We start from the raw sequence: 27,295 nt of genomic DNA on the forward strand, positions 1-27,295 counted from the left end.
TGAGTGGGTCCCTGAACAAGTAACAGAAAATGGAATTGAATGGCAATGTGAACAGCAGAATAAAACAATAAAGAAGGATTGGAACAGCATTTGGGGGACAGGTATAATTCAAAAGGTTTCATATATGGAAACCACCCCCTGGTGTTTTAAATGGGTTGGCACACAAAATGATACCAATAGTGTCTCTAAACAAAAAAGGCAACACGAGATTTGATGGAGAAGGAACAGTTTTGGAGTTTTAGCCAGATTTATACTTGTGATTCAGCAGACCCCGTCATTAGAAAGCGCCTGCCATTGGCAGTAGTGATACAGTCTGGCTGTGCCTGTAGAGGGTATAAACAAAACTTAGGTAAGTTGAAGGATAGATTAGGAAGTGTGAACCTCGGTTGCACCTCGACCATTAAGTCTCCAGGATCCTTTGTATGGGTAAGGAGTGATGGAATATGGATGACGCACCTCCCGTTAGATGGACCAGTGACGGAAATTACCTTAGGACTCCTGACTCTGTGTTCTCTATGGAAACAGTCCCAAATACATAGGTCTAGGCTGACTAGAAGAAGATGAGAGTTAAAGGACGATAATGGGGAAGAATGGCATGAGCCGTCCTCCAGTGTCAAATTTAGTTGGGCTTTAGAATCTATGTTTGCCCCAATAGCAGTTTATAGGAATAGGGAAATGATATTTAGCCTTACAGGTCAAGTAGAGAATTACAAAAGATGGATTTAGGGAGTTGAATACCCAACTACAGGCCACAACAAAAATGACCCTACAAAATAGATTAGCTTTAGACTTGGTCTTAGCCAAAGAACACAGGGTTTGTGGACTATTAAGAAATCAAATTGATCACTGCTGTATTCATATTCCTAATGTTACTGAAGCAGTACAAAAGGATATTAGCAACCTTAAGATAATTGAAGAGGAAGCTGAGGCTGAAGAAAAAGAGGAAGAAACCAGTTGGGTTGGTAAAATTTTTGAAGGACTGAGTCTTCATGTTTCTGAATGGGTTAAATCCTTACTTGAAAGTGTAATTGTAATTTGTTTAATATTGTTAATCATTTGGTGTGTCTACCTGTACATTAAGAAAAGGATTATGCAAAATTCCGCCAGAAATACTACGTTGATCAAAGCCCTGACAAGGAAACTTTACCCACCATCAATCGACCGGCCTTCCTACCTAGCTGCCACTTCAATATGAAGGATGGATGGAAGAGATGTGCCAGAAAATTCTTGCAGATACGGAAACCACGTCGGATTTTTCATTCTTAAATCTCTTTTAATGTTTATTTGCCCTGGATTGTTATCTTTGTATTATGGGGTTTATTGATTTTTTTTATGGGCTTATTGTAACTCCAGATGGTAATAGTAGTTTGTAGTGAAAATACTTGCACTTATTGATGGTGAAATATTTTCAAAGGGGGCGAAATGTTGAGAAATGTTAACATTAGAAATGTTTTGTAATCTAAACACTCAATCAAGACTGTGAAACCAGAACACTTAGTTATTTATGATTGATGCATAACTATCTGCACTTAGCTTTGAAGTACTTGGTACGTACTTTAACCTCGATGTAGCAATATTCTAAGATATGGTAACTTCTAATGCCAGATAAGGAATTGTGCTTAGAAACGAGTATCTGCAGAATTTCATGCAATCCTATGGAATGTGTTTTGAAAACACCTATCCAATGATCTTAAAGGTTACTGCTGAGAATGAGAATTTTTATGATAATAAGTTGTATCCAAAACTGTATAAATGCTGCTTAAAATTGGTGGTTCAGTGGAACAGTGCTTTGGACACTAGTACCCTGTTCCCTGTCACCAGAATAAAGCACCTTTGCATTATCCTGTACATTAGGCATGATCCGTCTACTTACACTATCCTTGTACTAATACCTAGTCTAATATTTATTTACCTAATCTAAGGCCTATATCAAACCCTCTTTTGGGGCAGTGAGACTGTGAAGACACTGGGGCCACACTGGTAGAGGCTGGGATGACACAGGGATCATTGGGAAGACTGGGAAGGGAATCTGGAGGTTCCTTGGAGTACTGGGAAGGACTGGGAGGACACTAGGACCAGACTAGGAGTACTAGGAAGGCACATAGTGTTACTGGGAGCACTTGGGTGAGGTTTTGGAGTTCCTGGGAGCATCGGATGTGAGTCGGAGCAGAGGGGAAGACTGGGCAGCACTTTGCATCTCAGAGCCATGCACACTTTGATCCTCCTGAAGCGATGCAGGCTACGGTGGTGCTCCAGCGCTCTGCAGTTTACCCTGAAAGCTACTTTCTGGATCTTTAAAGAGCAAAAAGTCAGCTGAGTTTTGTCTGTCGAGGTAGAAGAATCTGCGCAACGGCTCCCACCGCGAGCCCCTTCAACGCCTCCCGCAGCCTTGCTGGCCTCCTCGGGACCCCGCCCCTACGGCCCCGCTCCGCCTCCCCGGGGCAGAACCATACCGGCTCCTCCCGCCCCGCGCCCCGACCCCGCCCGCGCCCCCACCCCCTGCGCCGATTCCGGCTTGCGGCGGCGGCGACGTGGTGCGAGGTGGAGGTGACGGTGATCGGCGGCATGTGTCTGCTGCTATTGGCGCTGCTGGCGGCGGTGGGGGCGCAGTACGAGCGGTATAGCTTCCGCAGCTTCCCGCGGGATGAGCTGATGCCGCTCGAGTCCGCCTACCGCTACGGCCTGGACCAGTACAGCAGCGAGAACTGGCCCGAGAGCGTCAGCTACCTGGAGGTCAGCATGCGGCTTTACCGCCTGCTGCGGGACAGCGAGGCCTTCTGTCACCGGAACTGCAGCGCCGCCGGGCAGCCGTCCGTCCCCGCCGGCGGCGAGCTGGCCGAGCTGCGGCTGCTGGCCGGGGTGCTGCGGCGGGCGCAGTGCCTGCGGCGCTGCAAGCAAGGGCTGCCTGCCTTCCGCCAGGCCCAGCCCGGACGAGACCTGCTCCGGGAGTTCCAGCGACGCGAGCCCTACAAGTACCTGCAGTTTGCCTACTTCAAGGTGCGACCCGACCCCTCCTCCCTCTTGTTTCTTGGCCCATGCATCCCTCATCCCTTCCCGGGCCGCCCATCCCTTGTGTCTTAATGAGCCATCTTCCCTATTCCCCTTCCCTTCTCGGCGCTTCCTGTCCCATCACCCTTGGTCTCTCGTCTCCCCCTCCCTCTCGTCTCCCCCTCCCTCTCGTCTCCCCCTCCCTCTCGTCTCCCCCTCCCTCTCGTCTCCCCCTCCCTCTCGTCTCCCCCTCCCTCTCGTCTCTTGGCCTGCCCATCTTTCATTCATTTTCAACCTGTCCTCTCTCTTTCTACCATTCCGTCACTGAGTCTTGCCCTGTCTCTGCTCCTTGCCACCCTCATCTCCCCTTACCCAGTGCTGGGTCATCCTCCAGCCAAGCCAAGCATACCTGTCAGTGTCCTGGTGGAGGGGGTCAGTGTGCTGTGTCCCTGAACAGCTTCAGGGAATGCAGAGACCCATTGCTGGAAAAGCCTCCTGTTGTGCTGACTTCTTGCCTGGCTCTTAGCAGGGTGATCTGGGATGTAGCCTCATTTTCCACCATCTCCTCCACACTATTGCAGCCACCAGTTGGTGTCTGCCCCACCTCCTTTCTCCAGGCAGTGTGCCTTTTCTGCCCTGCTGCTTGCCCACGTAGGGCAGTCCTACTTGCTCTTCAGCACTTTTTATGTAGCTCATCAGGCACATCCCATGGGTTAGCCACTCTAGTTCCTTCCAGACCCCCATCACTGAACCTTACCTCCTTCTCCTATTCCTACCCCTGCCCAGCTCATCTTTCCATCCACTTTACTTTCTTCTAAACTTCTTTGAAACCTTTTTCAGATCCATCTTGTTACTGCTCTGCTATTGCAAGTGCTGTTTGCTGCATCCTCTCCTTTAATGTGTCCATCTTTATTGTTTGCTCTCTTCTGGTCCAGTTCCTTCCAAGTGCAGCATCTTCCAGTCTGTGGCCTGTGAGTCACAGGTAGCCCTGATGCCTGCAAAGCTCTGGTTTTCTTACAGTAGCAGGAAGGAATAAAGTGAAAATTACCAGCTCAAGTGCAACATTAATGCTGACCCAGTAATGCTATTTACTTCTTACTCTTGAGCTAGCCAACACTGGGAACACATACCTCTTCTAACAAATTTCATCCTGGGTTTCTAACTTTTGTTTCATTCTTTCATTCTTTCATTCCAGGATCTAATTGATGATTTTCTCCTTCTCATCTTCATCTTCTGTTCTCTTAAATCAAGCTTTATCCCTCATGCCATCCCTGCAGGTACAGCAGTTGCTTACATTTCATGTAAATGGGACATCTGTGAGGGGAGGAAACAAGCTGAACTCATTGCTTAGATTGTTTCCTCTTCTAGGGATTCACTCCCAACATATTCCAGTGTACATTATATAGCATTGCATGCTTGTGCACGTTTTAGAGCTTGCGTGTGAAAGCATGCATCTTCTTAACCAGTGCTGTGTCTTTTTTTTGTAGGGGTACTGTCTTCTATGAAAATATTCAGTGGTTTTCACAAATTACACAAACGGGGAAATGTGTTCTCATAACAGAGGAACAGTATCCACACACACACAATCACGCCAGCAAAATTCTGTGCATGTAAAGCCATTCCTAAGACTACAAAAGAACTTAACATTGTACATTAAAGCCTCTGCAAACATAGAACAGAACTGACAACTTTAGTGTCAGTTGTTTATGTTTTCTTTCTTAACTATAGTACAGCTCTGAGCTCTTACCATTCACTTGAGGAGTTTTTAATAAACCTCCTAGAGCTATAAAGTGCTGCAAACAAAGGGCCTTTTTCCTGGCTGCTGGATTTCTAGAGAAACAAATGTCACTTCCACCCTCATCCCTTCCAATACCCACTTTCCCCTCTGCCCTCAACAACGTTTAGAATGTAGGAAGAAGATGGAGGAAAACACTTTATGTCATTTTTTAGCATGACTATGACAGTGAAATGCTGCCACGTCATAGCTGCTGGGAGTAGATGTTTCTCTTCTGTGCTTCCTCCTTGGGAGTGAGTTTTCTGCTAGCGACTGAGTTCACCCAGGAATGTGTTTCCACAAAACCTGTTTTGTTTGGTTGGTTTTTTTTTGTTAGAAGTGGTGAAAATTGAAACCAAGAATGAATTCTAGACTAAGCAAAAAATGAGAGACTTGTCAGCCTACCAGAGAAAGGGTGAAAGCATAAAGCTGCATAAGCAGCCAGGCGTTTGATGAAAGTGCAGCTGAGATTTCCTTTTGCGTTTAGCACTGTGGGGGCTGGCTGGAAGTGCATAGTTTTGGGACAGCCAGGAAGGGCTGCTGGCAGAGTTCCAGTGCTGGGACACTTAATAGTGGCAGAGCAGCAAGAACTCATGTTAAGATGGAAGTATTTCTTTGGTTTAGCTGTCAAGTTTGTTTTTGAAGTGAGAGAGCATTGCTTATGGATGCAAACAGCACATTCATACGTGCTTGTGATTCATGCTCAGAGCTCCGTCTCTACTTTTCCATAAGCTGTTTCAGATGTGAGGTGGAGCGCTACACTGCTCCATGGAGCAGGGGTGCTTCAGCCTGGAGAAGAGAGTACTGGGGGGACCGTAGAGCTGCCTTCCAGAAAAGAAGTTCAGTATGAGGGTGGAACAGGTTGCCCAGAGTGGTTATGGATGCCCATTCCCTGATGGTATTTGAGGCCAGGTTGGATGAGGCCTTGGACACCCAAGTCTAGTTGAGAGGCATCCCTGCCCATGGCAAGGGGTTGAAGTAGATTATTTCTGAGGTTGCTTCCAACCTAAGCCATTCTATGATTTCACAAATACTGAAGACTTAATTTCTCTCTTTTCCTAGGTATGTGTCTATATAGTACTGTATAGTTTATTAAAAAATGCATCTTTATGAAATACAAATTAGAAGTGCATGCACACTGAAGGACGTGTATTTGGCACATGCAGTTGTAAGTGAGGAATGCATAAGTCTCAAATTTCTTCTAGTGAGGTTTAAAGCTAGTTTAAAAATCACACAAAAAATGACACGGTATGTTAGGACACAATTAACTGAGCAAGCCTTTGCTGTTTGCTCTATCTTGGTATCACCATCAGGAAGACAAATTAATATTGTCTTCTAGGCAAATAAGTGACATAAGCACCATGTAAAGATGGTAAGTGATGGCTTCTGCCCAGCAGCCATAGATTCATATCACTAATTTCAGTGAGATTAGTGCCACACAGGAGCAACAGCAACAGCTGAAAGTGCCTTATCAGCTTTATGAACAGGGAAAAAAAGGTAATCTTTTTTATTTGCTACCTGCAAAAATAATGGACTTTCAAAATGTATTAAAAAGAATGCTCATGGTGATGCAGTGAAACTAAGAATTATATCAGTTTTACTCTACTGTTGTATCTGCTGTGGTTTCAGTAGAAATCAAATTGGGGATATAGTGGCTGCAGGAAAATTCATTGACAAAAGCAGGGAGACTTTGAACTGCTTTTTTTTCCCAATTAACCTTTTTCCCCTCCCTTCCTCCTTTTCCCATCTCTGTTTAGGCTAATAATCTTCCAAAAGCTATTGCAGCAGCTCACACATTTCTTCTGAAGCATCCAGATGATGAAATGATGCAAAGAAATATGGCCTACTATAAGAGCATACCTGATGCTGAGGAGCATATTAAAGACTTGGAGACAAAGCCTTATGAGGTATGCTTTTTTTATTCCTGGTGTTCTATTACTCCTCTTATTGTCTGGGATTCCAGGGTCTCATTTGCCTGTGTGATCTTGGCTCTTAGTTTCTTTCTTGCTGTGGTCTCTGTTCTGCCTTCTTGATGCCTTCAGTAATTCTCACCTCTCATACTTTTCACTTGTTCCATAAATGAGTCACAGTAAATCAGACAGTGGCATACCTGAAAGTTGCTACATGCAGGTCACTACTGGAGCTAAGCAGGTGCACCAAGTTACTCAAATGCATGAGTGCCGTAGTAGCACATCATAAAATAACTTGCACATATGGTGTTAAGACCCCATTGAAATCTCAAAACATGTGCTTTGGACTCACTCTGTCCAGCAGGCTTTTCTGTTGATCTTGAATGGAGTCTTGGCTCTGTGGGAAATACCTGGTGTGATACATTAGTCATCTGTATTTGTTGCCTTCACATTAATTGGATGACAGCTTGTATTCAGAGACATAGTTTACTGTATTTGCATTTGCACACAGCTTTCTACAGAACAGCTACTGCTGGTTTTCATTCCCAGCATTTTTTCAGAATCTCTTTGTCAGGGCTGTGAGAGCATACAATGGTGACAACTGGAGAACATCCATCTCAGACATGGAACTGGCTCTTCCTGATTTCTTCAAAGCCTATGATGACTGTACAGCGGCCTGTGAAGGCTCCCGAGAGATCAAAGATTTTAAAGACTTCTATCTCTCCATTGCAGGTGAGTGGTTGGGAAACAGTAAGGAAAGATGTCCCAAAACCACTTTTCAGTTTATCCATGGGATTTGCTACCAAAGTCCTGTTTCTCTGTTAGCAATGTGACATGCACATGGTGCTCCCTGCTGAGTTTGCACCAAGATAATTTGAGTCCCTAAAACCTGCTTGAATTCTCATCCTTTTTTAAATTTTTTTTTTCATTTCTTTTTTTGAAACCCCAGTTACATAAATGAGGACTCTCAGAATATCAGAACAGAGAGTTCTGCTGTTGCCGTGGATATTTGAATGTGTGTCAGAACAACATAGATGTGTAAGTAACGACAACTACTCCATCCAGGTAGTGGATCCATTCAGACAGGTCTTTTGACCATCATTTCAATATCAATTTATCTGCCTTCGAGGCTCGGTGTAACTGCTGCTGGTCCTGTCCCCTAGCTTTCATAGACCAAGAAAGCTTGTGAACTTAAATGTTTCTGGCTGAAAATTGTTGTCTAGTGAGAAGCACATTCTTGTCTTTCTTCACTTTCAGAACCTCTGAACTGCAGAAACAAAATGCAGGCATCCTGGGAGGTTTATTTTGCAGTCACCTGCCATATTTTTCTGTGACATATTTTCTGTAGTCAGCAGCAAGCATGTGGATCTTATTCATGCAATAATGTCATGAAATTGTGAAGGTTCTCAAAATGGGAAAAAAAATAAAGTTCACATCTAGGAAACAACACACTCTGTATAAAACCTACCACTGCAGACTGCCTGTAGGTGTCAGTGAAACCTCACTTCTTATTTCTCTGGAATTGCAGCTTTGATCCATTTTGAGCCCAGACTGTGCTGATTCATAGAATCATGGAATGGCTCAGGTTGGAAGGGACCTCAGAGCTCATCTACTCCAACCTCCCCACAATGGGCAGGGACACCTCTCAACTAGACTCAGCTGCTCAAGGCCTCATCCAGCCTGGCCGTGAATACCCCAGGAAGGAGGCAGCCACAGCCTCCTTGGGCAGCCTATTCTAGAGTCTTACCATCATACTGAAGAGTTTCTTTCTAAAATCCAGTCTAAACCTACCGTCCCTCAGCTTCAAGCCATTTCCCCTTATCCTGTTTCTAGACACCCTTATGAAAAGTCCCTCTGCAACCTTCCTCAGGATCCCTTCAGTTACTGGAAGGCAGATCTAAGGATCCCCTGGAGTCTTCTCTTCTCCAGGCTGAACACCCCCAGCTCCCTCAGCCTATCCTCAGAGGTGCTCCTTGCATCATCTTTATGGCCTCCTCTGGACTTGCTTCAGCAGTTCTGTGTCCTTCTGATGGTGATACCAGACCAGGACACAGTATTCAAGCAGAATAAGAGGTGGGGTAAAGAGGCTGAATCACATCTCTTGCCCTGCTGGCCACACTCAAGCTCTGCTGTCTGGGCTGCCTGAATGTACTGCCAGCTCATGGTGAGCTTCTCATCAATCAGTACAACCAAGGCTCGCTCTTCAGAGCTACTCTCAACCCTGCATTTGTGCCTGGGATTGGCTCAACCCAGATGTGGGACCTTACAGAAAGGCTGAATACCAGTACTTGATAGGAATTTCAAATGGAATTGTGGATACTCTGTACTTCCAGGCATCAAGATCCAGATCCAGAGGACCCAGGAGAGCTTTATAAAGCCAGATTTTAATGTGAAGCTAATGGAAGGGGCTATAAGAATTCACTGTACATTATCTGTATCCTATGTTGTTGTTTTCTTCCTTCTAGATCATTATATTGAAGTCCTTGCATGCAAAGTGCAGTGTGAGAGTAATCTGACACCTATTATAGGAGGCTTTGTTGTTGAGAAATTTGTGGCCACCATGTACCATTACTTGCAATTTGCTTATTATAAACGTAAGTAGATATTTAATCTGCTTAAATACCAGTGGGATTATGTGGGACAGTTTCTATTCATAATCTTTTCCCTCTAGTTATAATGCTTTAGAATGTAAATAGTGTCCTCCAGACCATTTTAACCTGTTCTGGGACAGGAAGTGTGAGCTGCCTAGCATCTTTTTCTCTCTGTATAATTGTCCTTAACAGATGTGGGAGATAAACATAATATACAGAGCCAAGGACAGAGCAAATTGCTGAGTCCCATAAGGGCTGGATTATGTCAAGGGCAGGCCCTTCTGTTCTGTGATGAAGAGGTTATTACATTTAGGAATATGAAATATGAATTATAAAAATAGTATTTTTAGTAATTATTAATAACCGATGAATCACTGACTTACATACATGTTCTCGTGCACATTCGTGAAATACATTCCATAAGTGGCTTAGTGTTAGAATTAGAACTCAATTGAACTATCTACAGAATTATATTTATGTAATGAAGGGTGCAGTTCCACCGCATGGCCACTAGATGGCGAGTCGATGGGAGGCGGGCAGCTTCTGGCTCTATACAGTGCTATTACAATGTTTCTGTGCATCACAGATTACACTGCTAGGCAAGCATACTTTGAACTGAGTGCTAGTGGTGGAAAGCACGAGGGAGGTACTCTGTAGCTGTTGTTTGTGGCAAGGTGGAGGTCTGGCAGACGACTGTCTCTGGTCTGGTTCCTAGTCAATTTGGACAGTGGTGTTGGGTTGCTGTCTCCTCTCTCCGCAGCAGTGGAGAGGGAATAATGGAACCTGGGCTTAGCCCGTAAGCACAGTTCCCTTGAGGACTTGGCTGATTCCCTCCAGACAATCGGGATCTATCCTGGTTGGGGTCGGCCCTTGGAGTCAGCTCGCTGGGTGGGTCGACAGTTGCCAGTAGGCAGGCTTGGAGGTTTCCGATCGGACATGACAGCAGACAGGGCTGCAGGGTCGGCCCGGCTATGACGATTCTCAGGGCTGATGTAGACAGCCCTGGGGAGAGAATGCGGCTGCGTCAAGCGGTGGCTTCTCGTTTACTTGGCTTAAAGGAACAGCGGGACCCTCAGAGCGGTCCCGGGTTTGGTGCAGTATAGGTACGAACGGTGCTATGAATCTTTCCTGAGGTTCACAGGGCTCAGAGTGGCACACGTGGTGGCTCCTCTTCCGCGGTGGCGGGGACTAGGCAGATACGTGGGCTTGATCTCGGACAAGTCCCTTCTCCCCAGCAACTGGGCAGGTCTTACCCTCGGGGTTGGTCCAGTCCTCCGGTGGCACGGTAGGCTCTCCTGTTCGGTAAGACTGGCTGGGACGGCGCTGGGCTCCTTGGGCTCAGCGAAGGTCCTCCCTCTGGAGATGATTCTCTGGTCTGCTTCTCGTGATGCAGAGGCTTTCAGTACGCGTGCATGTATGAGTAAGAGAGGCCAATAACAATGAGCTCAATGGCAGAGGCTGTGGCTCGAGAGTTGTTCTCTTGAGCAAGTACAGAGACAAAGTAAAAGAGGGGGCAACTTATTTACCAACTGGGGTGATACTTATAGATTCCTCGAGGCTGGGCTTGACCAATAGGCACTCTCATAAACAACTGGCTTCAGCCTATAGAAAGCCTGAAGCTAGAATTATGCCATCCTTGGTACTTGCACAAGCACTGCCTGCGCTGGGTGCGTGCTGGCCTGGCTAATGCCTTGGCTTTTGCCTTCCTCCTGAAGGAGGGGGAACTTGTCCCCATGCTGGGACAAGATCTAATATCTGGGCATAATGTGCCTTCACCACAGGAGATAAACATAATATACAAAGCCAAGGACAGAGAAAATTGCTGAGTCCCATAAGGGCTGGATTATGTCAAGGGCAGGCCCTTCTGTTTATTCATTGTCACTTTCTAGAGTTTCATGTATGCGTTCGTATGAACAATAAATGTTCATCATATGCATTTTAGGTGTTTGAATGATGCACCAATTCATCTGCCTTTTTGAGGTTACTCATAATATGGCATAGTAGGGTAAGCAGTATCAGCCACTTCCTAAATATTGGCACACGTGCGGTGACACAGAGACATTTAGTACACCTGTGCAAAAAATACGGTGGTTTGTGCCAAAAAGCCATTATGGTCAAGCTGTCGGGCCCTCAGGTTGGTAAGCAGCTGAATGCATAGCTCTAACAAATTTGCTCTTCAGTTTCTAACTCCGAAGAAAGATTGTGACTTCAAGGCAGTACATCTAATATAACACCATTTAATTCTTCTTAATCAATACTCAGCAGTCAATTTACTATTCAGAATTTCTTCCATAGACAAACCTACAAAGTATTTCATACCATTTGCTTTTTCCTAATGGATTATTATAATCCTGTTAGAATGGGCCCACAGGGCTAAATGTGCTTTGAAGTAAGGATGGACCACTTAACAGAAATGGTAGTGTTCTAGTGCTCTGTGTTTACATATTTCATAGGTAAATCAGTCACTAATTTTTGTGGTTTCTTTAAGAATTGTGAATAGCACAACTCTTACAGCTCTTACAGCCCTTACAGCTCTTCCTGTGGGCTCCTATGTCAGTGGGAAGAAACATCCAGCCATGTGGCATCAAGCCATTAATGTCTTTAGCTTACGTTGTTTGACTGTTATGCACACTGACTCTTCCTGCTTTGTCAATTCTAATACAAAAAAAGTGAGGATTTATATATATTTCTAATTTATTTTTTTCTTAAATAAATGCCCCAATGAGCTTTAACAAAGTGTGGGCTGATACCTCATTGACACCGGGATACCTGGGAGGAACATTAGGGTAGGATTTGCATAGAAAACCATCAGAGAAAAGTCCCCATTTTTGAATCACGGCCTTACCTGTTTCAGAACAAAACCCCAATGTATTCTGTCTGGAAAGCAAATTTTTTTTCTCTCTCTCTGCAGCTGATGGGGCAGTAGAAAATGGGTTGTGTTTGCATCTGAGTTGTTCAGAGCTTGGATACTGGTAGGAGTTTGTTCATTTACCTTATGTAGGCTTTTTGTGTGTTTGTGTTTATTTGTTAGTGAATGACATGAAGAATGCAGCTTCTTGTGCTGCTAGTTACCTTCTGTTTGACCAGAAAGACGAAATAATGAAACAGAACATGGTCTACTATCAGTACCACAAGGACAAATGGGGACTTACAGAAGAGGATTTTCAGCCCAGATCGGTAGGTGGATCAATTGAAATGCCTTCTCGACACATTCAGGTATTAAGATGAAACTCTGTGGGTCAGAGGTTAGTAAAATGCAGATTATCTGTTGGCTCTGGAGTTAAGCATGGCCTTTTATTAAAAGCATATAGAAAGTTGTCCTCAGAGTTGTAATGTAGACAGTGAATGTCATTGTGTTATCCTTTCTTACTGAAACAGATGACAAAAGGTACAATGTGATATGATGACAAGCAAGTTCATGCTGGTGCTTGTCTGCCATTTAAGCAGATATTTATGTCTTTATCCACCCTGATAAATAAAGCAGCTGGCCCCTAAAGTCTCCTGATGAAAAAATCCCTCCAGTGACAGACTGTAGTCATTTACTTATTGTTTGCCAACACGTAATTGACCATCTACTCGTTATTTCAGGTCCTGCAGGCACTGGAATGTGTCAGGATATGATAACCCCAGCTAAACTCAATTTCCATTTGCTCCATTTAGAATGTAGGTGGGTAGATGAGGACAGAATAAGGCTCACGACCATATTGTAGCTCACCTTGGTTAGAATACTTGCTGCAAAGAACCTGGAGAGAACATCATTCCATCCAGCAGCGATTGCCATTTGGCTTTGAAAAAGTACTTTTAAAATGGCCTTTATGCCGTTCTTAAACTTCCTTGGACATGAAAATTTGGCATACAAAAGCATCTTTGCTGTGTCTCTGTATGCTGCAGCCTGGACTCTGACAATCAATGGGATTTCCTGTCATTTCTTGTTATCAGAATTTATGTTCTGCAACTGAATTAACTGCTTTGCGACACCTGAGTGACTCCTTAAGCATCAGTGGCACGAGTAGTTAGTCTTCAGACATATACTTTCCACAAAGTGCAAGGTCCTGCATCTGGGTCATGCCAGTTCCAGGCACAAACGCAGGTTGGGTGCAGAGTGGGTTGAGAGTAGCTCTGAAGAGCCTTGGGTGTTATTGATTGATGAGCTCACCATGAGCTGGCAGTGTGCTTGTGCAGCCCAGAATGCAAATTGTGTGCTGGGCTGCATCAAGAAGATTGTGGCAAGCAGGGCAAGAGAGGTGATTCTGCCCTTTGACTTTGCTCTTATGAAACCCCCACCTCGTGGTGAGACTCTGGAGTATGCTGCCCAGGGAGACTGTGGATGCTTTCTCCTTGGGGATGTTCAAGGCCAGGATGGATGAGTGAAATCTAGTGGAGAGGCATCCCTGCCTATGGCAGGGAGGTTGGACTAGATTATCTCTAACATCTCTTCCAACCTAAGATATTCTGTGATAAATTAGATCTAGTACCCTCTCTTTGTCTTAAGGCATGGCTTACCTGTGGAAGAGTCATTTAAGTTAATCTACATCAAGCAACAGCAGTTGACCTCTTCATGTTGCTCCTCCAGACATGTCAGTCACAGTATCACAGTATCACTTAGGTTGGAAAGGACCTCGAGGATCATCGAGTCCAACCTATCAATACAGACCCCATGCCTAGACCATGGCACCAAGTGCCACGTCCAATCTCCCCTTGAACGCCTCCAGGGTCGATGACTCAACCACCTCCCTGGGCAACCCGGTCCAATGACGAATGACTCGCTCGGTGAAGAACTTCCTCCTCACCTCAAGTCTAAACCTCCCCTGGCACAGTTTGAGACTGTGTCCCCTTGTTCTGGTGCTGGTTGCCTGGGAGAAGAGACCAACCCCTTCCTGGCCACAACCACCCCTCAGGTAGTTGTAGAGGGCAATGAGGTCACCCCTGAGCCTTCTCTTCTCCAGGCTAAACAATCCCAGCTCCCTCAGCCTCCCCTCACAGGGCTGTGCTCAAGGCCTCTCCCCAGCCTTGTTGCCCTTCTCTGGACACATTCAAGTGTTTCGATGTCCTTCTTAAACTGAGGGGCCCAGAACTGGACACAGTACTCAAGGTGTGGCCTAACCAAAGCAGAGTACAGGGGCACAATGACTTCCCTGCTCCTGCTGGCCACACTATTCCTAATGCAGGCCAGGATGTCATTGGCCCTCTTGGCCACCTGGGCACACTGCTGGCTCATATTCAGGTGGCTGTCGATCAGCACCCCCAGGTCCCTCTCTGTTTGGGAGCTCTCCAGCCACTCTGACCCCAGCCTATAGCTCTGCATGGGGTTGCCGTGGCCAAAGTGCAGCACTCGGCACTTGGACTTGTTGAATGCCATCCCATTGGACTCTGCCCATCTGTCCAGTCTGTCAAGGTCCCTCTGCAGAGCCTTTCTACCCTCTAACTGACCAACATCTGCTCCTAACTTGGTGTCATCTGCAAATTTGCTGATGACTGACTCGACCCCCTCATCCAGAACATCAATGAAGATGTTGAAGAGGACAGGGCCCAGCACTGATCCTGGGGGACACCACTGGTGACTGGCCTCCAGCTAGATGTGGCACCGTTCACTACCACTCTCTGGGCCCGGCCCTCCAGCCAGTTCCTAACCCAGCACAGAGTGTAATGGTCCAACCCACGGGCTGACAGCTTAGCCAGCAGTTTGCTGTGGGGGACGGTGTCAAAGGCCTTGCTGAAGTCCAGGTAGACCACATCCACAGGCCTCCCCACATCCACCAGAGGGGTCACCTGATCATAGAAGGAGATCAGGTTGGAGAGGCAGGACCTGCCCTTCCTAAATCCATGTTGGCTGGACCTGAGCCCTTGGCCATCCTTCAGGTGCGCAGTTATTGCCGCCAGGATAATCTGCTCCATCACTTTCCCTGGCACTGAGGTCAGGCTGACCGGCCTGTAGTTTCCAGGTTCCTCCATCCGACCCTTCTTGTGGATGGGGACCACATTGGCCAGTTTCAGTCATCTGGGACCTCACCGGTGAGCCAGGACTGGAGGAAAATGATGGAGAGCAGCCTGGCCAGCTCATCTGCCAGCTCTCTCAGCACCCTAGGATGGATCCCATCCGGTCCCATGGACTTGTGAGTGTCCAAGTGGCTCAGCAGGTCCCAAACTAATTCCTCATGGATTTCTGGGGCATTACACTGCTCCCTGACCCCATCACCCAGCTCTGGAGGCCACTCCTCCTGAACTCCTGCCTTGCTGTTAAACATTGAGGCAAAGAAGGCGTTCAGGACCTCAGCCTTTTCCTCATCTTCGGTCACCATGTTCCCCTCCAGGTCCAATAGGGAGTGCAGGTTCTTCCTGCCGATCTTATTGTTAATATATTTATAAAAATGCTTTTTATTATCTTTGACAGAGGTGGCCAGCTTCAGCTCCAGCTGGGCCTTTGCCTCCCTAATTTTATTCCTACATAATCTAACACCTTTGTTCTCAGCACGGGTGGAGTCTGTGCTGAGAAATCCACAGAAGACCTTGGATATGCTGCTTGCTGTTCTGCTGTTTCCTTTCTCAAACATTATAACCCACCCTGGGATCTACCTTCTACTAAGTCTGGATCTGACTTCACTGCAATGATTTCAGGTGATGTGATGACATTCCCCTGCTACCCTAAAGTAACATAGAAATTGTGGGGTTTTTTTATAGGAGGCAGTTCGATACCACAACATAACCACACTCCAGTTGGAAATGTATGAATTTGCAAAAGAACATCTGATGGATGATGATGAGGTGAGTTTTTGAGAAAGAAAACCATCATTAAAAAAAGTATCAGTCACATTAAAGTGAAGATGATACATGGATGGAATTCCATCATTTAGCTAATATGGAAAAATGTTTGTGACCATTTGAGGCTGTGCCTTTTAGAAAGGGACAGTGCTGGGACACTTTGGCTGAATGTTTTGTAAACAAAGACAGGTCTAAATGAATTTCATTGGTAGATTGGTAGAATGCAGCTTTAAGTTTTAGTGCAGTTGGAATTTTTCTCAGTTCCTTTCCTTCCCCCTTTCCAGCTTGCCTGCTTCTGGGCACCTAGCCAGAGCGACCTTGGAGAAGATAAGCATTAATCCTGCATGTGCCTGAAGGCCTCTTCCTTAATAACTGCCTTTCTCTCTCTCTAACCCTTTTAGGGAAAAAAGGGAGGTAGGGGGAGAGAGTGGGGTACAGAGGGGGAACCCTCCTCTCTCCGGAGGAGGGAATTTTGTTCCTGTATTTTAATTTCCTGTATATTTCTGTATATGTATTGTAAATACTGTAAATATTGTGTATAAATAACCTGCATTTTCACATTGCTTGTAAGTATAGCATCCCTTTTGCTTCTCTGACTGAGTTAGCTGTGGTTTTTTTTCTCTTTGTGGGGGAGGGAGAGCTAGGCCTTCTCTCTCAACCCACTACAATGTTGTAACCAAATCTTTGGGTAATTTATGATAAATTTTTCTTCTGTAAGTGGAATAGAAGAAACAAACACAAAGTACATCACATACCATTTTAAAGAATATGGTCAGGATTAACACAAGGGTAATAAATACAATGAAGTGAGACCAGAAAGCTGTAACACCAGGGGGCAGAGAAGTAGTGTGTGTGTATATATACCTCTATACAGACACATTTATACATATATAGGGATATATTTATATATAATCTATGTATAAATACTTACCTATATAGATATGGATATGTAGACGTAACATTTTTTGCTGGTTTGGTGGTTGATTTTTTCCCCCTCAAATGTTGTTTAAATTAGATTCAAAGATCCTTATATATATTTTTTTTCAGACATAACCACCGAAATGACAGTTTTTGTCAAAAAGAAGTCTTTTTATGGGTTATATTTTTCTGCACAGTAACATTCTGGTCACCCAATTTTGCTTCTTAAATGGTTGGAATTCACGGAATTCATTATATGACTACTATTGGACTGTAAATATGTAAAGTGGATTTCTTCTGCATTTCTTCATCTCCCACAGCTGATATTAAAGAATAAATCACGGAGGTTTTGGATTGCCTTTTGTTTTGCTTTGTTTTCAGAATGTTTCATCTGAAAGTTTTAAAAAATCTTCAGATGATGGAATAGTTCATTACTGGCATTGTCAAGGAAGCTGTGCTCAGTTATGGCATGGGGCACAGTACTTGCAGTGAGTGCTGCTGAAGTCTTTTGGAGTCAGAGAAGGGAAAGATGGTTTGTTTAATGTTAAAAGTTAAATCACCTTTGCAATTTTTTGTTTTTCAGCACATGGGGAGAGGTAATATTTTATAGTGAAGAGCTGTGTCTGTGCTGCATTCAGGGTGCTAGTGACCTGAAACAAATCTGCACATAAAATTCCATTGCAAGATTGCCAAAGTTTTGGAGGACTATCCATTATGATAAAGCTCTGTGAAAGACAGTTTAATGAGCTTATTATAAGGTTAAGCTCAGGGGAGGACTAGTCTGTATGAATTCTCATTGGAGTGTGAAATAATCTGAGCATTTCTTCACATTCCCTTGGTGGTTTGGGCTTTGCCCATAATTTTTTCTTACATTAGACACAAATTTAATTTGTAATTTTGTCCTTCTTTCATATCTGCTGCTTCCAAACAGGGGGTGAGTAGTTAAAGAAGGGGAGAAGCTGTCCATTGTGAGGCTTTCACCATATGTTGTTACAAGAAAGGATTATAGGAACAATCTCCAGCCACAAACACTGTGTGGAGAATAAATAAGCATTTGCTGGCACTCATTCCTGTCGCCCATTTCACTGGTGTGGGAGGGAAGTACAGAGGAAACATCTGTGAAACTTTTGGGGAAGTGACAAGGAAGTTTCATTACACTGGGTTGCATGTTTGGGGTAAGCAATCAAAGCTTCTGGGCCTGGTCATGCCACAGATACCCCTACCCCATAGTCTCATCCTATAAGGAAAGTTACCATTTCCAGGGGAAAGCTAAAGGGCTTCTGTGCCCTCCCTTCCTGGAGATGAAGAACCTAGGAGGGATGGAGGCTGCCCATGCTTCTGGTTTGGTCTGGCTTTCAGTAGTGAATGCATAAGTCCCTGGCTACCAGAACTAGTCTTTGGCTGCAGGAGCCTTCCAGGGAGTCAGAGCAGGAATAGCACAAAGGTAAAATCTCGACCTTGCAGTTTCTGTTACATGGGCAGGACCTGGCAGTGTTTTTTACTATTTCTTTGGGCAGCAGACAGAAAAGTTTATTCCTTGGGAATGCTGAAAACTGCTGAAAAGCCCAGATAAGGTGTTACAGTAAAAACTAGTAAAAATTGTTAAGAATGAAGGCAACCTATCTTTTTGGTGCACTCTGTTTATTGAAACTATGTACTTCATGGGCCATGGGCGACACCTTTTGTGAGTTTCTGTGGTCCCTGTTTGCTACCTCTGAAGTTGTTTGTGGACCAACGACCCCATAAAAATCTGCAGGGGAAAAAAAATCATTCTCTTCCCGTGAGTGAAGCAAAAGGATTGATATGGCAAAAGGATCCCTTCCTATGTAAAGATGTCATTCTTCCCAAGTGGAGAATCTCACTTCATTCAGACTTCTCAGTGCTCCCACTTCCCAGATCATCCACGTGTCCTTTTAAAGCCCGTTAGCTAAGTGAGTGAGCACGTGCGACTTCTTCCAATAATCCACTACAAAAATTGCAGCAGCTGGAGCATGCAGTAATGATTTTTGCATATGTCACTGCAAGAAGTACTGCCCTGTTATTTTGTTCATGTTTTTCCACAAGGAAATTAAAATCTCTAGTTCAAACATTTAACACAGTAGAGGTGACTTCAGTAGATGTGAAAATTAGCACCAAATAGCTACAGATTACTTAAAAGTAACTCTTATTAAATAACCTTACAGTTTTCCACAGTGCAGTCAAAAGAACATTAGACAGTGCTGTCATCTTAGTTAGCCATGGATAGTCAAGCTTTTTGATTTCTGCATAAAGGCTATAATAAATACAGCTGATAGTATGGCAGAGGTTTAATAGCAAACTGAAATGCCATTACGAGCCAGATACTCAGCCAGTGTAGATACTACTTCAGCACTACACTGATTGTATGAGACTGTTTCTGGCCTATAAAATCCATGTTCTTAAGGAATACTTTTTTCAGGGATAGCCACTTAGCTGTTCTAAGTCCTTAATACATAAGAACCACAAGTATTTGGCTGGGATGATCCTACAATGTGTTTTTTCTTTCAGTGTTTAATAGGTAGGTGAAAAACTGTTGGCAGTTTTCACTCCCTTTTTTGGCATTTTGATCTTTTTATTTGTATATAACGTGTGCCCATTTGTGTAGTAGCTAAAACTCAAAGGCTCCAGTCCTAAGTGTGATGCAAAGGAGAGTAAGTGTTACAGTATCACAGTATAACTAAGGTTGGAAGAGACCTCGAGGATCATCGGGTCCAACCTGAAGTGTTGAACTACTGTGACTGGTGGTAAGACAACATATGGAATAGCATCAAAGCACAAAGGCCCTGTGGACTACTTATAACAAATAATAATCTGAATTCAGCCTATTTTCCTGTTTGGGAATTGCTAACGTACTTCCATCTTTATTAACTCACTTTTGTGTATGTTCAAGTGCTCTTATAATGGCAAGTTGTAACTGCAGACCTGTAAATCAGGCTGAGCTGCTCATTGACAGATGCCTTACTGCTATCCTGAAATAATGTGTCCTCCCCCCAAAAATATCACCATCCTGGGCACATGCAGGTTCCATCAGTCCCACAGAGCACATGTCCTCCAGAGTCATATACATTAGATCTTTATTTTTTCTCATGGAAGATTATTTGGCCCTGAACAGTGTTTTTTCGTAGCCTAATTCTTTGTCACTAATCCCATTAGTTGCTCAAATTAGGTACTGGGCTAATTACTGGAGCTCATTAGTTACTGGGTGGCCCTGACCTCTCCTCACAGAGGCCACCTCTGCAACCTTTCCAGCTCCCACAGCCTTGCCACCTACACCCCGGAATGCCCAGGTCTTGTTTGTTATTAGCTTTAGCTGTCATCTGGAGGTTTTGCCTCTTCGAAAACAACCAACTCCGGGGCAGCTATTCACTTGTGTTACAGCATACTTTCGGTATGTGCATTGTTTTGACAACTGTATATTTTTTGCCATCCTTCAACCTCTCTTGGTCCTTAGTACTCTCCATTAGACCACAGCAGCCTCCATCGTACCTTCCTTTAGGATCAGTTTCAGGAGTTGGATATTTCAACTTTCAATAATTTTTTTATTTCAAATACTGTTACTTTTAAATATCCTTTTCCACTTAAAACTTGGGCTTTTTACATGTTTCTTGGTTTGAAAATAGCCCAGAGGAAAAACACAACCTTGAATTCTGATCTTCTGAAGTATCCTGCCTTACTGAGGAGCACAACTATTATTATTAATTGAATTCAGTGCCCATATGGTTAAGTTACAAAAGGTACAATATTGAAAACCCCACATCTTCCTTATACTTAACTTTGGGCCTTCCACTCAGATGTTAATATCTTTCACCCTGCTTCTCAGACTCCTACCTTTTGAGGGTTGTCTTTGCAGGTAGACCAAGGGGATAAATCGCTTTTAGTATCTGTATTCCTTTCATTAAATATGATCCTGATGTGTAAAAGAATTGATCTGAATGCAACTCCTGTAGTGGGCACCCGTATTCCCAGTCTGTGACTGTTCAGAATTAATGTGACCTGTCTGTAGTCCTTCAAGAGGCACCCAGATGCTTGCACCCACAGTTTTAGGAGCTTGACCTGAAGTCCTCTGTGCCTCTGCTTCTGTATCTTTTAACTCCTTGCATAGTGACTGTTGGACCTCATGCCTGTTTTCTTCATGTACAGTTGTGAAGTGGTATTGAGTTCCTCCCATGACTGGGCTCCTCAGGCAATCAAAATACTTGTACCAAAGGAAATTGTGCAGAAATGTTGAATTCCTGTTTTCCAAGTGCCAGATTTCCTACAACCAGGAAGATAGCTGCAAAAGCTCAGCAGTCTTTTGAGATGGAACTGTGAAGCAGGGAACAAGACCAGCTGTTACTCCAGCCATCTCTCTTCCTGCATATTGTTTTGTTTGCTTCATTCTCATTATGTCTCTCCTTGCTAACCACACTTCTGAAAAAATGCTAATATTTTTAATCACTTTATCCATAATACACTTGCTGTAATCAAAATAAACAACAATTCCCTATTTCCTCTTACTGTTTTCACTGACAGAGCCTTTAATGCCCTTCCCTCACTGGAAAAGAAAAATGTAAAGTTTTGAGTATCAGACTGCATGTTTGAGAAGGTATCATCTTCCTAAGGAATACCTTTTGTAGACAAATATGTGCTTAAAATTTAAAATGCTGTTTGCAGTCTTCATGGAGCAGATTCAGAAGGCTAGTACAGTTCAAAAAGACTTGGAATGGGTAGTGAAGGGAAGAGGGTGAATTAACCAAGCAAGGGCTGTTTGCTTGCAACGTAGCTGTTATAAACTCTCATTATTCTAAGCATGAGGCAGTATGAGCTGATCAGAATTTCCAGCAGAATATTTTTTCTGTCAGAAAGTGATTGTTTGTTGGGGGAAAAAAAACAAATGACATCTTAAGATCTTTTGAGGGCATAGGCTTATGTCAAGAAAGGAAGGATGGGAAAATTTGAAATGGTTTAAGAGAACATTGTAGTTACTAGATTGGAAATGTAACATGGACTTGCAGCCTTGACTACAGGAAGGCATTTGGCTACAATGTATGACATACACTGTCTCGGGAGTGATTTAAATAAAGAGAGGTGGATTGTTATGTTGTGTTGGTACCCGGTATTAGCAGAGCATGGCTTGTAAACACAGAATTCTCTGGTCTGAATCTAAACCAGATGTATTTGTTTCCAGTATGGAAAACATTCTGGTGTCTGTTTTTTACATGGTTGCTGCATTGAAGCATGGCATGTGAAGATCTGTGGTTGAAAATGGAGCTATATGTTGAAGGATGTAACAGAAAACATAAACAGTGAGAACAAACAGATGCAAAATCAAAGTTACAGTTCTACAAAACACTTCTGCTTTGAATTTTGAAGCTTTTTAATTCTTTAGGGTTTTATGGTACTTAACAATTCCCTAATTTAACAGGTGCTTTAAAAATGTATGCCTCTGCTTTCTAAGTTTGAGGATTTTATTGTCTGTTTAAATACCTGAAAAAGTATAGGAAGATTTGATGTGAAGTGTAATATTTCCTTTTGCTCTGATGTCACTGCAAGTTCTTGTGCTGCTCCTGTGAAGGCCATTTACCAGGTTGGAAAAGTGTTCAGACACCTAATATTACAGTTTGTGTTCTGATTAAAACAGCTTAAATTTCCCACTGATTTTGTAGTACAGATTAACTTGTTTCTGTTAAATTTAATCCTTTCTAGGATGAAGTTGTGGAATTCCTTGATGACCTGTTGGAAGTGGAGGAAAAGAAGGAATCCTCATGAATGAAATCAATGCAAAGCGTTTTAAAAAGTGAAGATTTCTCATAGCTCCTTACTATTGTTTTTGGGTCACCTGTAGTTCCACTTAGATATACCTCAAAGATGCTCCTTTAAGCTCCACCTTATGTCACAAAATCCAGCCCTGAAAGATGACTTCCATGCTGCACTGACTCTCCTGTGAGCATGGTTTTCACTGTGCATTTACAGAATTGGTGCATTGCTTGCTTGCCTTTACACAAACACAACGAAACAGACTGTTTGGGCTAACACCACAGCTCCTGATTTCAGTGCTGTTCTACTGAGTTACAACAGTACTGCTAGATTCCAAAGAGCTTTTTTCAGATTATGAACCACAAAAGATACAACAGTGCCTTTAAACTTTCTGAGCTATGTGTTTTGTTATTTATATGTGTCTTTTTCTGTGATGATGAATAAAGTGATACTGAATCCCAGGGCAGCTGAAAGATGTTAAGATACATTCAAATGGCTGAAATAAGATGGAAGGTTGGAAGGACCTTTTGGAGATCCAGGAATTAAGATGATTATCAAAGCACAATGTAAAAGTTGTTTGAGGAATTCTCTGAGCAGAGTGGATGTGTCTTAAAAGGTAAATTAAATTCCACAATGTGATAATGAAGTCACTTAGGACTGAATAAAAAAATAATTCCTTCTTACCAATTCATAAACTCTCTTTGCTGAAACAACTTGTGTAGCCTGTGTGTTTAGTATTCTGTTCTATAGGAAACTGTTTGCATGGTTTTTTTTCCAGGCTGGTGAGACTATCTGCATATTTTTCATCCAAAAGTAAGTACTGGTGGAGACTAAAACTAAAATCCTGAAAACTATTTGCATGTGAATTCCTGATATTTTTGTTAACTAGGTGGCAGAATCCCATACAGAAGTACTTTGAAGGCCCCTTGAATATTATGTTAGAGAGATAAGAATTAATGCACAACTCCAATGAAGAGCATAAATCCAGTTGATCTCAGAGGAGGATCCAGTATTTCATCCTTTTCTTTCCCCGTTTTAAGGATCAAGCCCTGCAAGTGGTTTCATCCTATTTACATCAAGAGGAAAGGAGCATTCAGTGCTTTTATGACTGGAGCCTTATTCAGCTGAATGGAACTGAACTGCAAAACCAAAATCTGCTTTAGGTTTCTGAAAAAGCAAAACATGATCTACACTCCTTTTGCTGATTTACTGCTGCTATAGCTTTGATTGAGTGCAGAGAAAAAGGGAATCCACAGGGTCAGGTTTAAGTGTCCTCCTGCCTGTGACAGAAATGAAGTATTTTAAAATGTCAAAGTTACGTGTGAAAGAGGTTTGGAGGATCAGATTGGGGGTTTTAGCTTCTTTAATACAAAATCACAACCAATCTGTTGCAATCAGTGGGCAGACTGCTTTATTCTCCAAATTAAAGTCTACAAAGAGCCTTTTAACTTTAGATTACTCAGCTCCACTTGTGGTAACAAGGGCAGAATGTGGCTTGCTGCATGCCTTAAGCATACAGAGGGTATATCAGGTTGCCTTATGTTTTGTTCCACACCATATTAGCACTCCATTTGTTGTAATTTGATGTAAGAATTCAACCTTGCTTTTAGTGCTTGGAAGCAGTTGACTATAAACCATCACTTTCTTCCCCATGAAATGCATGTGCTATATACCCAGTTGGGGTAAGCTTCTGCAGTTTGTCCCTAGTTTTACTAGAAGGGTTTCTATGCTCAAGAGGTTACTGCTCTGGAGGCCGCTTTTATGCTTTCCAATCAGCACAGGACAAGTCCAGATTTCCTCCTCAGGAATCTAACCACTGAAGTTAAAATCATATGCCCAGATAACTTCATCTAGCTAGCACTCTAGCTTTTGAGCGCAGAAATCTGGTCAGTAAAGGGCATGGATCTGGTAGGAGATACCGATCTACATTTCTTTCATTTTACAACATTTTTACTTTACTTTTTTCTTATTGCCATTTACCAGGCTGACTTAGGAGCTCTGCCAAGTACCAACTGTTGTCTGGCTATTTGTTCCCGCAGTGCCCTAGTTCTTGCGAGCTCTCTGCAGGTACTTCAATTTCTTAAACACTTCCAAGAGAGGTGCCTGGGCCTGAGGTTTTCCATAATTGGAGGTCTAGTGTGGAAATAACTTCTGTGTAAAGCTTCTACTCGGATTTTGCCTGTAGGTGAAGCAAGCAGTGTACGTTAAGACAGAAAGTCCGTTTCAGGATCTTTTGGGTTTGCCCCCCCCCCCCCCCCAAATTAGGTCTTTCCAGTTAAGGGACCCTCTTCCCTCTCCAGGCCTAGTTGTTGGAAATAGCTATAACCTCTTTGAAAGAGCAAAGGCTGTGGTAAAGTATAGTAAGACACTGAGCCCAGAGTTAACCAGTCCTGCAATTGTTTTAACTTCAGTAGGTTACACTGGGGATATATTAAGCACCTATGAACCCTAATTGTTCCTGTTCATTTGACAGTTACTCAACCACTGAAAGTCTTTTGGGTATTATCCTCTTCCAGTTCCTCAGTATTTATTGTGGCTTTTTCTAGCATTCTCAGGTTCTTTTAACTGATTTTTCTTTTGCTGCTGCTATTGTTAAATGCCAACATTTACATGTGACTGCAATAACAGTGTCTTTTCTTCCACTTCTCTGATCCTGCCAGCTCTTCTTAGGAGGCTGTGGGAATAAGGGTTTTGCCTCCCTTCTGCCACCCAATATTCTCGCAGTTGTGAGTTGTCTGCCTCCAAAGTTAGCAGCTTTCACCTAATAGGGTGGGATATTTAGTTTTTTTGTCTCCATTTCTTTCTTTCACAAGGCTTACAGTGTGATGCTCAGGGAAGTACAATTGTGTTGAAGCTGCTGAATTCATGTGACTGACATGAGTGCAGCATTGGTATCATTTTGTCAGAGAATTTTGTGTTGGAATGGATCTTTAAAGATCATCTAGTCCAACTCCCCTGCAGCGAGCAGGGGGATCTCCAAGTAAGTTGTGTTTTCAGAGCCCTGTCCAGCTTGACCTGGAGTGTTTCCTGGAATTGGGCATCTGCCACCTCTCTGGGTAACCTGTGCCAGTGTTTCACCACCTTCAGCATAAATAATTTCTTCCTTTTGTTTGCTAAGCCTGGTCTGGCCTGGAAGATGAGAGCCATTCAGTTCCACCTTTTAATAACTGCCCACATTTCTAGTGACAAAGCTGCTCTTTGGGTAGCTGCTGTTGGCCACTGATCCTCTACTGCTGTAATAATTCTGAGCATGTTGTTCTGTCACCACTGTTTGTGGTGGTGAAATCTGTCTTCTGGCAGATGGCTGGCACAAGGGTCTGCACACAATGTAAGTCCTGCACTTGATCTCTTGTTGGATGAAGCCCTGCATGATGGGGAACTGCCTGTGCATTGAAGCAGATATGCACTTATGTGAAAAACATGACTGCTGGTTATCAGAACAGTCTTTCATGTGTAAGCATGAAAGCTTGGGCAAGAGCAATCAGGTTGGAAATCAGTGTATCTGATAGGCTGTGCCAAGTATGTCATCTCTGTCAAATTAATACCTGCTGTAACTGGTAGTAATTCACCTTTGACTGGCTCCCTGCTAACTCAGCCCAATAAAACATCAACAGTTATGTAAAAAGGAAGGAGGGTGGTAGTGGTTTTTCTTGAAGTTTAATTCTATTCCCATAGAACAGTAACACAAGCTCCATACTTGTGTCTCAATGATTCCAATAGCCAATAAAGTCAGCTAAGAAAAAGAAATACTTTTGGAATGATCAGTTCTAGCAAATTCAACAAGAAGGCCAATGTCCTGCTGGGCCCTTCCATTCACTGCTGAGATTCTGCAAACAGACCTTCATGATTTCTGTTGTCAAGGCATAGGCCAAACGCAAACTCAAATTGCTCTGTTTTCCAGTGCTTTACTGCTTTGGAATGCTGAAATATAAACCCAAAAGTGAGTCAGATGCTGTTCTCAACTCACCTGGAAAGACTGTCTGACCAAGGAGATGCCATTTCTTAATTGCTACATGTGACCGTTTGAGGCTGTGCCTTTAAGAAAGGGAATATGGTGGACAGAAGTTGGTAAACGGAAAGAATAATCTAAGCTAATTTCATTGGAAGAGTGGGAGGAAGCACCTTCTGAACTGAGAGTGCAGAAAAGTATACTGGGCATTCCAGCACTTTATCTTCAGTCTTGCTTCTGCCTCTTCTTTGGGCAGCAGCTTTCTGTGCTGGGCTTTCTGCCAAGACTTCGGCCTTGAAACCGATAAGCTATAAGGCCTGTATTAACTGCTTTCCAATTAACACAAAACTGCTTTTAACTTCTTTCTTTCTCTTTCTCTCTCTTTTCTGACCTACTCTGGGGAAAGGGGGGGAGAGAGGGGAGAGCGGAGGTGGGGAACCCCCTCTGCGAGGGGGGGAACTCTCATTTCTGTGTTACTCTGTTGTATATCTTTGTATATATTGTAAATATTGTAAATTTGCATATATTCCCCTGCATATCCTACATTGCTTTGTAAATATACAGCTCCACTGCTTTGCTAATTCAGCTGTGAGTTTTTTTTCATTTCCCTTCAATTTTCTTTCCCTTCACTTTACAGGGGGGAGGGAAGAGG

General features: G+C 43.5%; 1 protein-coding gene across 2 annotated transcripts; it reads left to right on the top strand.

The window, feature by feature from the left end:
* Positions 1–2,513: 2,513 nt before the first annotated feature.
* CRTAP (cartilage associated protein) lies at positions 2,514–23,377 on the top strand. Of its 2 annotated transcripts, none has more exons than XM_068152636.1 (7): positions 2,514–2,997; positions 6,520–6,669; positions 7,233–7,404; positions 9,138–9,266; positions 12,295–12,440; positions 15,942–16,025; positions 22,644–23,377. In XM_068152636.1, the coding sequence occupies exons 1-7, from the start codon at positions 2,566–2,568 to the stop codon at positions 22,704–22,706; spliced, it is 1,176 nt and encodes a 391-aa protein (XP_068008737.1). In that variant the 5' UTR covers positions 2,514–2,565; the 3' UTR covers positions 22,707–23,377. The 2 variants fall into 2 exon arrangements, with proteins under 2 accessions (XP_068008737.1, XP_068008738.1); XM_068152637.1 differs by lacking the exon at positions 22,644–23,377 and adding an exon at positions 16,307–17,311.
* Positions 23,378–27,295: the final 3,918 nt, after the last annotated feature.

Source organism: Melanerpes formicivorus, unplaced genomic scaffold, assembly GCF_026170545.1.
Source record: "Melanerpes formicivorus ecotype bairdi unplaced genomic scaffold, bMelFor1.0.p_v2 SCAF_24, whole genome shotgun sequence".
Taxonomy (NCBI): domain Eukaryota; kingdom Metazoa; phylum Chordata; class Aves; order Piciformes; family Picidae; genus Melanerpes; species Melanerpes formicivorus.